The sequence below is a fragment of the Dipodomys ordii genome, unplaced genomic scaffold (genome assembly GCF_000151885.1).
Source record: "Dipodomys ordii isolate 6190 unplaced genomic scaffold, Dord_2.0 Scaffold47, whole genome shotgun sequence".
Classification (NCBI taxonomy): domain Eukaryota; kingdom Metazoa; phylum Chordata; class Mammalia; order Rodentia; family Heteromyidae; genus Dipodomys; species Dipodomys ordii.
The window spans coordinates 2,427,109-2,442,824 of record NW_012267263.1 but is presented as its reverse complement, the minus strand read 5'-3'; the positions used below and the strand labels follow the sequence as shown (position 1 = coordinate 2,442,824).

General features: G+C 45.7%; 1 protein-coding gene across 1 annotated transcript in view; it reads right to left on the bottom strand.

Annotated features, from left to right (window-relative positions):
- Positions 1 to 3,274: 3,274 nt before the first annotated feature.
- The window catches only part of Mal (mal, T-cell differentiation protein), a 25,747-nt gene continuing 13,305 nt past the window's right edge, over positions 3,275 to 15,716 (bottom strand). The window contains exons 2-4 of the mRNA XM_013019852.1: positions 8,275 to 8,442; positions 7,148 to 7,273; positions 3,275 to 3,855 (exon numbers count right to left, since the gene is read on the bottom strand). Coding sequence (XP_012875306.1) covers positions 3,781 to 3,855; positions 7,148 to 7,273; positions 8,275 to 8,442 — 369 coding nt within the window. The 3' untranslated portion in view covers positions 3,275 to 3,780. The remainder of the gene's footprint in view (positions 3,856 to 7,147; positions 7,274 to 8,274; positions 8,443 to 15,716) is intronic.

Below are 15,716 nucleotides of genomic sequence, written 5' to 3'. Positions count from 1 at the left end.
GTACTGAGGCTTGAACTCAGACCTAGGTCCTGTCTCTTAGCTTTTTAACCATGTTTTATTTTTTATTTATTTATTTTTGTCGGCTGTGGGGCTTGAACTCTGAGCCTGAGTGCTGTCCCTCAGCTTTTCAGAGCTCTTCAGCTCAAGGCAAGCGTTCTACCAGTTGAACCACTGCGCCACTTCCAGTTTTCTGGTGGTTTATTGAAGATAAGAGTCTCACGGACTTTCCTGCCCAGGCTGGCTTTGAACTGCAACCCTCAGATCTCAGCCTCCTGAGTAGCTAGGATTATAGGCATGAGCCACTGACACCTGGCTCCCTTAGCTTTTTTGTTCAAGGCTGGCACTCTACCACTTGAGTTACAGTTTCATTTCTGGTTTTTTGTTTTTCTGGTCAATTGGAGCCTTATGGACTTTCCTTTCCATCTTGGCTTCAAACTGTGATCCTCAGATCTCAGCATCCTGAGTAGGATTACAGGCATGAGCTTGCAGGGCTGGCTCTTCTATGAATTAATAACACCTAGTTATTCTTGTCCTTTGCAACCTATCTTCTGGACAGACGTTTGGCTTCAAAGTGGAATCCAGGAGCCACCTGAGCAGTCACTATGTGATGACAGAGCGGTCGAGAGCAGCTTATCCATCTTTCCAGGCTGTGCTAGCAGCCTGGGGCTGTCCCTCATGCCTAGCTTCAACCACAATTGCAGGCCTCAAATCTGACCCATCACCTCCATCAGAGCCTGCATAAGGACAGGCCTGGGCTCACTAAGGGAGAGTTCTTCAGAGCCACAATGACAAAGGAGCTGACCCAAACCAGCTGCAAGATCTCACTGTCGAATGATAAGGAGGCCATCTCCTGAGGTCATGGGGAACATGAGAGGAGGCTGCACAAGGCAAGAGTTCCAAGGATGGCCAACAAGATGGCTACATGGTGATGATTAGTTGTTGTTTTATTTTTTTGAGCATTTGGGTGCTGGTGTTACCTGACGTGTGTGTGTGTGTGTACATGTGTGTGCCTGTACTGGGTTTTGAACTCAGGGTCTCATGCTCTTTCAAATGGTGATGCTCTACCACTTGAGCCCTACCTCTACTTCTGGCTTTTTTTTCTGGCTAATTGGAGCTAAGAGTCTCATGAACTTTTCTGATGGGGCTGGCTTCAACTGTGATCCTCAGGGCCCAGTCTCCTGAGCAGCTAGGATTACAGGCTTTGCTATCTGCTCTTGGCCTACCTGATATTTTTGATTCAAGTTAGGACTATGGAGAAGGCAGCATGTCGGGAATGTCCACATGTTCTTGAGGGTAACACCAGAGTATTCCTTAGAGGCAACTTCTTACCAGTACAACACAACTTCCTGGTGTACATGTATAAGATTTGTCAGAATCAAAAAACTTTGGGGGGAAGGGGTAGATCAACCTCCCACCTTCTTGAGGGGCCACCAGCGGACACAGAGGTGCTTAGCCAGTGTGCCCACCACTGTGATCTGACTCCTCCTGTTTCCCATCAGGCTTCTGACAAAGCCCTCCTCCCTAGACATGGTGGGTTCCCCAAGGAACCAGGGCTTACCCCAAGGTAAGCAGGGCTGCCTATCTGCCAAGCCCTTGTACCTGCCACCTTTGAATTCTGGATACAAATAGCTGAGCATTGAGCTGCGGGAGGAGGTGAAGTCACGCCCAGCCCCTTCAGGTGCAATTCAAATAGGATTTGATTCAAATGGGAAATGAAACTGCAAATTTAAAAAAGTGCCTCTGCATAGAAGAAATGAGTCATGTCAGAGAATCAGCTGCAAAATCTCTGATTACAGAGTTTTAGAGTTAGAAAAATTTGCAAGTGAAAAACAAGAAAGATCATTTGAAAGTTCCTTTAAATAATTAAAAATTTAAGACATTGAGAAATCCTTCCTTCCTTCTTACCTTCCTTTCTTCCTTCCTTCTTTCTTTCCTCCCTCTCTTTCTCCTTTCTTCCTTCTTTCCCTCCCTTCCTCCCTTTTTTCTTCTGCCAAAATTGAGGCTCATTTGCATCAGGTTTCTAGGTTACTGTAATATGAGACAGTTTTATTGAAAAATTGAGACTTTCCTCAATCAACACTCAGTTTCAGTTTTGTTAAACATGACAAACTTCTCATTGTCTTAAAGTTATAGTTTAATTTTTAAGATAAAGCCCCGACCTTTTTTTTTTTTTTTTTTACTAAAGATTTACTATGACATTTTGGTTGTGTTAAATGAACCAGTGGGTTTTGGGTAACAATGGTCCTAGGACCACAAACGACCTCCTGAATGTGCCAGAAAGGTCCAAAATAGGGCTAGAAGTTGGGGTAGTAGTGGAGTACCTGTCTTCCATGCATAACACCCTGGATTCCACCCCCAGCACTAAAACACAAAACAAGTCTGAGATCCAGTTTAGTAGAGGGACCTATCTCCAAGTTGGTTGGAATAACAAATGGACACTAATTAAATCCTCTGCCTAATTAAATCCTCTGCTTCAATTCTTATTCTCTAGTTGCTGACAGGAAGTCAGATATCTGCTACCTGCAAACTTTCATGGCAGGGAGCTGATGGTGTTTGAGGCTTCTGTTTTGGGTCCCATCTCCGGAATGTCATTCACTTATTTAACCACGGGATCAAGAGGAGCTGGGTTTTTCAGGCCCTAACTTAGAATCTCTTCCTAGTCAAAGGGTCTGCTTGTAGACAAGATATCTCACATCCAAAATGTGGCATTTGTCACTTTTCACCTTACTTTTTACATTGTAGCAGGTCCCCTTTCTCTTCCATGGAGTGGTTTCAGGCCATATGCCTATGCACATCAGTAATTGGAACAGAACACTGACCACATGGTCCAGAACATTTCAGTTTAGTTTTATAAAGAGTGAGAGTAAACATCTACACTTAATTTTTTTGGTGGGAAGGGGAGATTAAGAAAAATTCTCATGGAACACAGATCTGGTAGGGAAAAGTGGTAGCCTCCGGCTGGCACATGACCAGGTTTTTTGGTTTGTTTTTTTCTGGTCCTGGGCTTAAATTCAGGGCCTGGGTGCTGTTCCTGAGCCTTTGTGCTCAAGGCTAGTGCTCTATCACTTGAGCCACAGCACCAACTTCCATCATTTTCTAAGTGGTATATTGGAGATGAGTCTCATAGACTTTTCTGCCTAGGCTGGCTTCAAATCATGATCCTCAGATCTCAGCCTCCTGAGAAGCTAGGACTCAGGTAAAATCAAGGGATTCCTCAGAAAGATCCAATAGTGAAGAATTAAAAACATTCCCCCACAAACAACCCCATAAAATATTGAACATAAAAGACACTTTATGGAGGATTTCAAAGGGTATAATCTTCCACCACGGACATCTTGGAGATTTTTGTTGGGTGTTTCAGTCTCTTTGACACAGAATATTCATGAAGACTTAGAAACAGGCCAGAAGTTGAAGTACTCAAAGGTGCTTGTGGAAAATTCCAGTGGGTGGTTCTGAAGATCTGGTCAGTTGGGTGGTTATTGTTTCCTTCTTAGATCATGGTCTCCAATTCCATTACTAGCCCCACTCTCAGACAAAGTGGCCCTAAGAAGATAGCTCAGTAGATGGAAGTTAAACAAAGCCAGCCCCCCACCCCTGGAAGAAGGCCTATGGGAGCGTAAACATGACACCTGCAAGAGAGATAGAGGGTTGCTGTGTGTGTGTGTGTGTGTGTGTGGTCTGTGTGGTTGGTTTTTTTTTCACCATCATGTCTGTGTTCTAGAAACTTGCGCTGGTGGATGAGCTGACATCATCTGGGTTTCTAGCACATGTGCTGCTGCTTTAGGAAGACTTCCATCTGATTAGAGAAAACACTGCATGGACCACGTAGAGCAGAGTGGCTACATAGGAAAACACCTGCAACCAAAGGAAAAGCTATTAATGGGAGAGCAGAGGGAGTGGGGTTGTTCACATTGCATCACATGGTACTTCAGGGGCATGATGGGCAAGCTGCTTTTGTCCCCCCCCACATACTTCCTTTCTTGCTCAGATGTTCACCCTGTCTTTCCAGTACAGAGTCCCAAGTGGGACTAGCTATTGCTCACTTGGTCTTCATGTGTGAGGAAGAACTACCCACCAGTGCACAATGTCAGATTGGAGTTAGCTGACTTGACACATGGCTCTCAAAGACCCCTCTAATGAAAGCATCCCAGGAAAATACCAACATTCACTATTAGGCTGGAGAAGGGAGGTTAAGTGATAAAGTACCTGCCTAGCAAACATTGACTTCAAACCTTAAAACTGCCTCCTCCCCCCAAAAAAGACTATGGATAATTTCTCTCCTTTATACCAATAAGACCAATGGCCCCCAGATGTGACCCATGGCTGGACGAGGAGTTATGGAAACATAAGTTTTCTGTCTCTAGGCTACTTGGCCATCCTTAGACTCTATCAGAATCTCAATCTAGGATTTATTTATTTATTTACTTTTTATGCCAGTCCTTGGACTTGAATTCAGGGCCTGGGTGCCACCCCTGAGCTTTTGCTCAAGGCAAGTGCCCTAACACTTGAGCCAGAAAAAACTTACTTTTTTTTTTTTGTAAATTAGTTTATTGGAAAAAGTCTCATAGACTTTGCTGCCTGGGCTGGCTTCAGATTATGATCCTAGACCTCAGCCTCCCGTGTAGCTAGGATTATAGGTGTGGGCTAGTACCTGGCTTAATCTAGGATTTTTAATTGCCCAGGGATAAGTGAGAGAGTCAGGCCTCCTGGGACATGAAGGATGATATAGGGGACACCCAGCTTCAGGCAAAACTTTTTGAGAAGCTCTTGGGATGAATGGTGCTATTACTTTGGCACTGCGAACGAAAGTCCTGGGAATATGGCAAATAGTCACTAGTGACCTGTAGTGTGCATTACGTTCTGTGTATTCCTGTTATCCTACTCTTGGTGGCAGATCTCTTTAAAGGTTTACCTGCTCCCAAATTCAATATCTGCACCTGGTTTTGTGACCTTGGGTGGAGGTCAAGAGTTTCCATCCCAGACACAACATTTGGGATAGATACGCTTCTGTGACTCCTGAAAATGTCATTGCTCTGTTCACACTCCTCCTGTCCTTACGCATGGGTGAACTCTCCACCCTCATTGGCCCAAGGCGATGAGTAACTGAGTTACTTAATAACAAATTTTAGAGAACTCTGTTTGGGAACTCCCAAGTACCCTGTGGTAAAAGAGCGGTCACACTAGCATGAGCAGCACCCCAAAATCATCTGTCCCCATCTGGGGGACATGAGGCCCAGTGAGAACCTTTGGCAGGAACATCTCAGAAGTCCCCACAGGTGCAGAAAATGAGCTTGAGAAATGGCACATAGGGAGACATTCAGAGCTTAGGACCTGCACAGACATGTTTTGACCTTCAGAAATCCTTTTCTCTAAACCGACGCATTAATTGCCCAGTATGGTAAGATCTAAAAACTTCCAGATTGCTCCAGAAATCTCCAGCTCTCCTCAGTCAACCTCTCCCAGCACTAGAGACCTTCCTGGAAAAGAATCTCCTCCACCCATAAAGGAAAGAGAGAAGCTTAGCTTCTGAGACTTGTTCTAATTAGAAACCAGAGAGAGGGCCATAGGCATGTTGAGTGCTTCTAAAGGTTGAGAGTGTATAAGACAGATATTATGGTGCCTCCTATTTGCTAGAATGACCACCTCTAAGACACACTGTGGTTGGGCAAGATCTGGGTTAAATTCTGAGTATTGATGACTTCTCTCCCCAGTATACTGGTGCAGTGGCTTGGACCTCATGCGTGGATTTCACCTTGTGATTTTGGCTCAGTATATCTGCCCCCCCCCGAGAACATTTTGAATCTTGATTCTAGCACTGCTGACTTTGTCTGGGCATACTCATATCTGTCAACTCCACTCATGATACATAGAAACTTTATTAATGTGGGATGGAGAAATAGAGGTTGTTATCATACTACAGTGGAATTCTGTATAGCTATGAGGATAAGCAATTGACTTGAATGAATCTTACAAATAATTTTTATGAGAGAAAGAAGCCATTGAAAAAAATGCACCCTGTACATCCCATTTATATGAAGTTCAAAGGCAGGTAAAATTGAACTGGAAGTTAGAAATAATTAGAAATTACAAAGTGCCAAGAGGGGGATTTCTGGGAGCTGTTTACTGTGTTCACTTCTCTGCCTGTTGATAAAAGTTCAGAGAGAAAAGTTAGAATGGAGTAGAAATCAGTGTTTCTCAACTACAGCCTATGCACTGAACCTGACTCACATCTAGAAATGCATCATGAGTTAGCACTCTGGTCTCAGAAGGGCACATATCCCCTACTCTGGAAAACAATCTTAGGAAACAATCGAGTCTCTTACCCCCTGACCTTCTGGTTCATTTCATTAAAAAGAAAATCCTTCCCCAACTAAAGTGTTCCTGCCTTGATTATCTCAGTGTGTGGTGGGTGTGGTGCACGATGGCATATGACCTAGATGGCCAGACCCACTCTCTTTCTTTCTGTACCAGCATTGGCATTTAAACTCAAGTCCTGGTGGTTCTACTTAGCTTTTTCTCTCAAGGATGGTGCTGTACCACTTGAGCCACACCTCTACTTCTGTTTTTTGCTGGCTAATTGGAGATCAGAGTCACCAGGACCTTTCTGCCTCACCTGTCTTCAAACTGCAGTCCGCAGATCTCAGCTTCTTGAGTAGTTAGGATCTTAGGCATGAGGTACTAACACCCCTAGACCCACTTGTCCAAACTGCTAAGGGCATAAAGGGCAGAGCCCCTGCCCACTAAATACTGCTAATCTTGGCAACTTACCCAGGCTTTTTATGCCTGCATCTCCTCCTGTGAAATGGTATGGCAGTAGCACTGATGTCACAGGGTGGTTTCAGGGTTGGGTAATATAATCTGTGGAGTGCTTGATGATGCTGGACACTCAGCAGCCATCACCTCCTCAAATGTCTGCCTGGGTCCAGTGTGCCCAGCATCAGTCTCTACGCCTATCCAGGCCCAGGTATACTGAGTCTTGGAGACATTGCTTCCCTTCCCAGGGGGCTTTGCTGCTTCAGAAATGAAGGGAAAGTTTGATTTCCTTCCAAAGTTAGTGAACCATACATAGAAGGAGACAGCTGTGGGCTTTGGCTCAGAACCTCTGCAGTAGAACCACAGTACAGGACAGGGCCAGCCAGGGACTCACCACAGCAGAGATGTTTTCATGGTAGTGCTTGAAGGTGAAGCCATCTTGCATGGAGATGGTAGCCAGGGCTTCCAGGACCGAGGCACTGAGGTAAAACATGGCAGCAACACATTGGTAGGCTGCATCCTGCAGATCAGAAAGGGCAAGTGTCAGAGAGATGGAGAAAAAACACATCCTGGCCTAGAACCACCTGTCCCCACCTGGCAAGGCTCAAGCCTCTTCCTCATCTCCTCACACTTCCTTTGAACCTAGCTTGTCACCTCCCAGAGGATTTGACCAGTGGGTTTCCCTCGTTTGGGTCCTGAGTGAGCAGTTTGGTAGAAAAGGACAGGGCTTTCCTTAAAGTCAGATCAGGTAAGAACTTGGAATGCTGAGCAAGGAGCCGGTTCCACACTAGAGATGGGGCATCCATGGTTGCCGCGTGACTTGGTAGAAGTGACCACCTTGCCCAGAGAAGGATGTGACAGGTCCAGGCCTTTCCATTGTTTTTGTTTTGTTTTGTTTTGTTGTGGTGGTTTTACTTATTCATTGATTTTGACTCTTGATAAATTTCAAAGCAAAAAGAAACTAAAAGAAGGTTTTGTGTGGTTGAAATGTGGAAGTGGTTTTAAAAGTCCAACTAGGAAGCCTTTTAAGAGAAAGAAGCCAAGCCAAATGGCCCTAACCAGCTTCTAGAAACAGCGTTCCCTCTTACTGTTTCCCAGGGCCTCCAAGCAGAACTTATACAGAAGGGAAACCATAGTCCATTTTGACCCTCAAATCCTCTGGCATCCCTGCTTAGAAGGCAGTATCCAGGGAGTCAGGTAGGTAGCATGGCCCGACCACGGGGCAGCCTCTGGGACCCCACTCCCCCAAGATGAAAACAGTTCTGCTGGAGGGCTGAGGTGCCAATGGTGGCCTGCCAGATGTGGGTGGGTGTGGTGATATTGCCCACCATCTTCTGACCACATTATTGCTGGGAGTCCTGGATTGCTACGCAGGAGTCTGAACTGAGGCTGGGTTGCTAAGCCATGGAATGTGCTAGAAGATGTCGTAAGGTAGCCTCCCCCTATCTCTGGAGAAGCTGGCCTCCCAAGACAGAGAGGTCAATGCTACCACCCCCACCAAATATCCTGTACTCAACTCACCAGGGTGACCCAGGAAGTCTCCCCACCATGGGCGCCAATTATGTACAGGACAAGCAGGGAAGTGGTGGCCACGAAGCAGAACACAGACACAAACATCACCCAGCCCTGGACCAGGGGGATTGGCACCAGAGAGGAGGCAATGAGGATCCATACCAGGCCCCCAAAGATCTGTAGGTGAGAAAACAAAGGGACTGTCAGACCAGAGGGAAGCACAACTCCAAGGGCCCTAGTCCCAGATGTCACATGGGGATCCTGGAGTGCACACACATAGGATGGAGGCAAAGAGAACAGGGTAGGCATGTTCCTCACCAAAAATGTCTCGTTTGTGTTCCCTCAAGGCGCTAGGATAGATACTCAAGTCACTGCTGTCTTGCTTTCCATCATTTCTTTCTTTCTTTTTCTTTTTTTGTTGGTCATGGGGCTTGAACTCGGGGCCTTGGCATTGTCTCTGAGCTTTTTAGCTCAAGGTTAGTGTTCTCCCACTTTGAGCTACAGGGCCACATCCAGTGGTTAATTGGAGATAAGAGTCTCATGGACTTTCCTACCAGAACTGGCTTGATCCAGCCCTATAGGATTATAGGCATGAGCTGCCAACACTCAGCTTCCATCATTTCTTAAATATGACTAAATTTCTTAAATTTGATGAACACTTATATTACACTGCTATCTATGCTAGGCACGATCTAAGTACATGACTCAGATAATTCTCTTAACAATGTCATGAGTCAAGGACTGACCCATTTGTCAAGAGGGGGAATTGAAGCACAACGTATCATTCCAAGAAAAAACTTACACAATCTAGTTTCATCCTAGTATTATCTTGACATTCTTTCCTTCCCACTTGCCTTACCATTAAAATATTCTTTCTTTTATGAAATGGTAGCAACAAGCCTAGCATGATGGCAGACGCCTATAATCGTGGCACTCAGGAGGCAAATGTAGGAGAATGGCAAGTTTCAATGAAAGCCTGGGCTGCAAAGTGAGTTCAGAGCTACACAGTGAGACTCTGTTTCAAAAAAGCAAGGACTGGGATGGGAAGGTGGCTCAGTGGTAGAGCATTTGCCTTGCATGCATGAGGCCCTGGGTTCCATTCCTCAGCACCACATAAGCAGAAAAAGCTGGACGTAGCGCTGTGGCTCAAGTGGTAGAGTGCTAGCCTTGAGCTGAAGAGCTGAGGGACAGCGCCCAGGCCCAGAGTTCAAGACCCACGACTGACAAAAACAAAAAACAACAAAACAAAACAAAACAAAAAAGCAAGGACTGAGTTGTAGTTCAGTGACAGAACACTTGCCTAGCAGGTTAAAAGGCCCAGGATGCCAGCACTGCAAAATGAAACAAACAAAAAGACAAAACAACCAGCAGAGCTGGGCCTAGTGGCTCATGTCTGTGATCCCAGTTACTTAGGAGGCTGAGACCTGAGGATTATAGTTCAAAGCCATCTGGGGCAGGAACATCCAGGAGACTTGTGTCTCCATTAACCATCTGAAAGTGGAAGAGAATCTGTGGCGCAAGTAGTAGAGCACTAGCTTTGAACCAAAAAACAAATGGACAGAGCCAGTCTCTCAGTTCAAGCCTCAGTACTGGCACAAAAATCTCACTATATTCTTCTGTTTTTTGCAGAACAAATCAAATTAGCCATACTACATTAGTAGCATTTTTTAAAAACACTTGACATTCGATGTCCCCATGTTCAGCAAGTGCTGGGTCAGAGTTGAAGTTGGGAATTGAGACCCAGGTGAGAAACTCGGCTTTCCTTGGGTGGCTGAGGACAAGTGTGCGAGACACACAGCCCAGGATTGGCTAAGTCACCCCAGGTGGTGTCCCTAGGGTAAGCGAGTTCCTGTTCAGAGAAGCAGCATAACACCCTCAGTGTCCTAGATGAAGTCACAGTCTAGCTGGGATTCTCTTTATTTCTTCTTGATCCCATTGGGAAATCAGCTCAACCTCATCTCCTTGTCCTCTATCCAGATAAGGATGGGGCTGGGACCTGAACGGAAACTTCTCTGCAATTACAGGTCTTGATAGTACTGTGGATCAGCTAGATGCTGGTGGCTCACAATTGTAATTCTAATTATTCAGGAGGCTAAGATTTGAGGATTGCAGTTCAAAGCTAGCCTGAGCAGAAAATTCTATGAGACTCTTCTATCCAATTAACCAGCAAAAAGCCAGAAGTGAATGATGTCTCAAGCGGTAGAGTGAAAAAGCCTTGAGTGAAAAAGCCAAGTGAGAGTGCAAAACCCTGAATTCAAGATTCGGTATCGGCACATTAAAAAAAAAATCCGAGCACCAGTGGCTCACGCCTGTATTCTTAGCTACTCAGGAGGCTGAGATCTGAGGGTAGTGGTTCAAAACCAGCCCAGGCAGGAAAGTCTGTGGGACTCCAATAAACCATCAGAAAACCAGAAATGGCATTATGGCTCAAGTGGTAGAGCACTAGCCTTGAGCTGAAGAGCTCAGGGACAGTGCCCAGGCCCAGGTTCAAGCCCCATGACCAACAACAACAAAAAAGCTTTTACAAGATTCCTGAAAAACACATTCGCTCTCGGTATGCATCTTTCTCTATGTGGCTTACACATTCTCTCTCTGTATACATCTTTCTCTGTGTGGCTTACACACACACACACACACACACACACACACACACCCATACCCACACCCACATACACACAAAGTCATGCAGATTCATGGAGTCTATAGTGTTGAAACCCCAGTTGTCCACAGAACAAAACCCACTCTGTGTGCCAACCTAACTCTTGGCAAGCCTCAGGACCCTCAGAGTATGTCACCCTGCAAAGGGGCCCTTCAAAAAATTTAGGCTAGCTTGTGTGTGTGTGTGTGTGTGTGTGTGTGTGCGCGCGTGCGTGCGCGCATCCTGGGGCTCGAATACCTGGGCACTGTCCTTGAGTTTCTTCTGCTCAGGGTTAGTGCTCTACCACTTAAGCCATAGCTCCAGTTCTAGCTTGTTTTTTTTTTTTTGAGTAGTTTATGAGAGATGAGAGTCTCACACAGACTTTCCTGCCTGGGCTGGCTTTGAACTGTGATCCTCAGATCTCAGCCTGCTGAGTAGCTGAGATTAGTTACTAGGTGTGTGCTACTGGTACTTGGCTAGGCTGGCTTTTTTCCTTGCATGATTTATCTGTTGTAGCAAATTTCATAGTGAGATAGTTGGGAGTCTCTCTTTCTCTCTCCCTCTCTCTCTCCCCACTTTTTCTCTCTCTCTTTCCACAGCTTTAATAAGATCTAATCACAAACCAAAGAATTCTCCCATTGAAGCATGCCTTCAGGGGTGTTAATATTTTCCCACATACCTATAGTCATCACCTTATGGTTCACCATCTCAAAACAAACCCCAAGTCTCAAGCCATTGCTCAGCCATTGTATCTCTGCTAACCCTACTGTCTCTATCAATTTTCCTGCTCTCAATTGCCATAGAATACAAGGACTTTTGCGATTAATTTCCTCCAGATGAGAAACAATAGAACCCCTCGAAAATCTACTCTCTCAGTCTTCATCCTCCCAATCTGATACCTCCACTGTGGGGTGTAGTCTCCTGGATATTCCTACAGGAAAGATGCCACCAGTCCCTGTCCGTCCCAGAAGCTAATTCTACATGACACCTCATGTGGAGGTGACTTCTGTAGATAGGTGAAATCATTATAAACCAGAGTTGTGCACCTGGGAAATGGGCAATGGTGCCCTTCACCACCCTGCCAGGGGATAGAGTATAGGATTACCACAGGACAGGGTACCATCTAGGTGGGAGCTGAGGAGAGTAGAGAGCAAGCCTGGGAGGGCAAGGGGGAAGAGGAAAACAGATCAGGCAGAAGGGAGGTAGAGGCAGCTTTGGAGTATGATCCTTTGCTCCTGCCTGCACTATGTAAGAATTCTACAGCAGAGGCTCCCTGTCACCTCTGACAGCTGGGGCCAGTAAAACTCCCTTCTCTGCAATCTATCTCCTTGGTGTCTGCACCACACAGACCCAACACCCTACTATGCATGCCCCCACAGTACCTACACTACACAGCCTGTAGGGTCCCAAGAGAGATCCTGCAGCAACTGACTCAGCCTCTTCAGCCCTGCCCTCATCATTTGCAAGTAGCAATTGACAGATGCTTCCTCCCCTGTTCCCCCTTGAGGGCTAGTGTGAATTGGCTGAAACTATGGATGTAAGTGTGAAGCTTCTGGCATTGTGCCCAATATCTTCTGCAACTGGGGATATGGCACCGCTCACCAGGAGGCTAATAGCCAAATGAAACAAGATGCACAAATAGCCAATGATAGGACTCCTGAACATCTGCAGGCTCTGTACACGTGGATTCATTGCATATCAAACCATTCAGAAAAGCCAGGCCTGGTAGCTCATGCCTGTCATCCTCCATATGCATGCTTAAAGCAGGAAGCCAGCCTGGGCTACATAATGAGATCTTGTCTCGAGAATAAAATGTTGGAGAAAAAGTTGTATCTGTCCCGAACATGCTACATATGTCATTATTCCCTACAAAGCATTCACATGTATTAATTAATTAAATTAATATTTAATTATATGAGACACCTAGAGATGATTTAAAGCATATGGGAGGATGTGTGTAGGTTCTATACAAATAAAACTATTTTACATAAGGACTCAGTACCCTCAGGGTCCTGAACCAATATCCCGAGGATACTGAGGGACAACTGGGAAAAGGAAGGTGACTTCTGGATGCTAGTAGCTACTCAGGTGGCTGAGATTGGAGGATCATGGTTCAAAGCCAGCCCACTCTATGAGACCTTTATCTCCAGTTAACTACCAAAAAGCTAGAAATGGAGCTGTGGTTCAAGTGGTAGAATACTAGCCATGAGCTGACAAAGCCTAGGGACAGCACCCAGACACTGGCTTCAAGTCCCACTATCAGCAGACAACCATCCCCAAGCAGGCAAAGTGGCTGAACTGGGCGTGGTCTCAATTACCTCTTAAAGGAAGGGGTGAACTTAGCTGGTTTAAAGATCAAAGTGGGGCTGGGAATGTGGCTTAGTGGTAGAGTGCTTGCCTAGCATGCATGAAGCGCTGGGTTTGATTCCTCAGTACCACATACACAGAAAAAGCCAGGAAGGGTGCTGTGTCTCAAGTGGTAGAGCACTAACCTTGAACAAAAGCAGCTCAGGGCCAGTGCCCAGGCCCTGAGTTCAAGCCCCAGGACTAGATAACTAACTAAATAGATAGATAGATCAAAGTGGTTCTCCGAGGGAAAGACAGAGTATAGGCCAAGCCCAGAGGAGGCTGAAGCATCCATAAGGGTTTCAGATGAATGGGGAGCTGGGTGTGAGTTTGGGGCCAGGGTGGGCAGGAGATGTGCCTGAGGAAGGGAGAATAGTGAAAAGCTGAGATTCAGTGTGAATCATGGGAGCCAAAGCCAGTTCCAACTCGCTCCACTAAGTGTACAGAGAGCAAACAGGAAAGTGAGCACTGTACCCACGCCCAACAGATAAGGCACTCCTGGGCAGTGAGCAAGTCCACTCCAGCCTGTCTCACTGGCCAAATATTTGTCAAGAGCAAGGGCATAGGTGAGGGTTCAAACATTTCCCTTTGCAAAAGTAGCTTCTAGGAGCAAAACCATTAGGAGGAAAACCATTATCCATGCAAGTGAAGGTACAGCCCCAGAGTCTGCTCATCTCTGTCAAGGACTGACTCCCCCATCCTGTCTGCACCCTATCACTGTCCATCCTCGCAGGGATGAGTGGACCTCAGACAACACTGTTCTAGTTGGTGGCTTGAGAGCCACATGGATTGAGCACATCCTGTGAACCCCAGCTGGAGAATAGGAGTGGGACTGGTTAAACACTGCCTTAATCTAGACTAAGCAGTAAATCAGCTAGGATACTTTCAGTCAAATAAAACTTTCAGGTTTTTTTTTTTTTTGGAAAACCCCCCAAACACTAACACCAAGCCCCAAGCCCAATATCTGGTTCAACAGGAGAGAGGCAGAAATACAGGACATGGACTTAGAGCCCAACTTTGTTGTCAGAGGCTGGGAACATGTCTTCATTACACCAAGTCTGGATGGTATCTAGCAACACTTGCCAAACACAAAACGGTCACATTTTGAATGTCTTGTTGGCTTTCTAAGGATGCCAGCAAAGGCCTCTCTCCAGTTCCAGCCTGTCCTCGCTTGCACAATGTCACCCCAAAGTTTCCTCTCCTTTTCTTTCCTGCCCTCAAACTTCACCCTCTACCTTGACTTAACCCCAAATGCTGAGACCCTGTCTTAAATAAGGGGCTGCACTGGTGATGGGAGGCCCCCTACCCCTCAGCTATATCTAGGCTGGAGACTACCCATTTTTAATGCAGTCCAGGGTTGGATACTGAGCAGAGTTAAAGCTCTGTAGAAATCAGGGAGCAATGTACAAAAAAGGACAAAAAGTTCCAAAGTCTTAAGAGTTCAAATTCTGCCATGCTGAGCACCAGAAGCTCACACCTATAATCTTAGCTACTCAGGAGGCTGAGATCTGAGGACTGAAATTCAAAGCCAGCCTGGGCAGGCAGGAGAGTCTATGAGATACTTATCTCTAATTAATCACTAAAAAGCTGGAAGTGAAGATGTGGCTCAAGTAGTAGAGTGCCAGCTTTGATTGAAAGAGTTAAGGGACAGTGCCCAGGCCCTGAGCACTGGCAAGCACATAAGTGTGCACACGTGTGCAGAAGCGTATGTGCGCATGCAGACGTATGCACACACACATACACACACTCCCTCCCAGGAAATAGTCTTTGAGGGAGATTTCATAAGAACCCAAAGAAAATTTTTACTATTTTTCTTTGTGAATTGACGTTCTTTGTGGGCAGACAAGAGTGGGTAAGCAAGTAGACTTTAGTTAGATGAGCCAGAGCCAACTCTGAACAAGTCTGAATCCCAGTTCTGCCATGTACCAGCATAGCCCCTAGCTGTCCCTCCGCAAGTTACCCAATCTTTCTATTCCCTTATTTGAAAATAGTGATAGAATCTGTAGGAAATGAGCTTCTATCTGTGGAACACCTGGCACAAGTCATGCTCTGTGTGTTCTAACAGCTGTCTCACAGGACAGAATAAGCTGTCAGAGGACTTGACCCCGGTTTCAAAGCCAAGGCTTCATTTACTTGCTCATTCATGTATTAAGAGGGAATTGAGAGTGACCATGGTCAGCTCTGGGGACAGAGCCCATCTCTCTTTTTCTCTCATCATAGACAAAATACAATGTGAAAACACTAATAACCTATGATCTAAATTTACACAATTACCCACTCCCAAATGTGTTGGGAGTTAGGACTTAAAAATCACCTCAAATGCATCAGGAAGAAAAAAAAAAAACAACAAAAAGGCTTGGCCCTATTGGCTCACACCTGTTGAGATCAGAGGATTCCCAGTTTGCAGTTAGTCTGGGCAGACAAATTTGAGACATTGTTATCTGTGATTAACTAGTAAAAAGCCAGA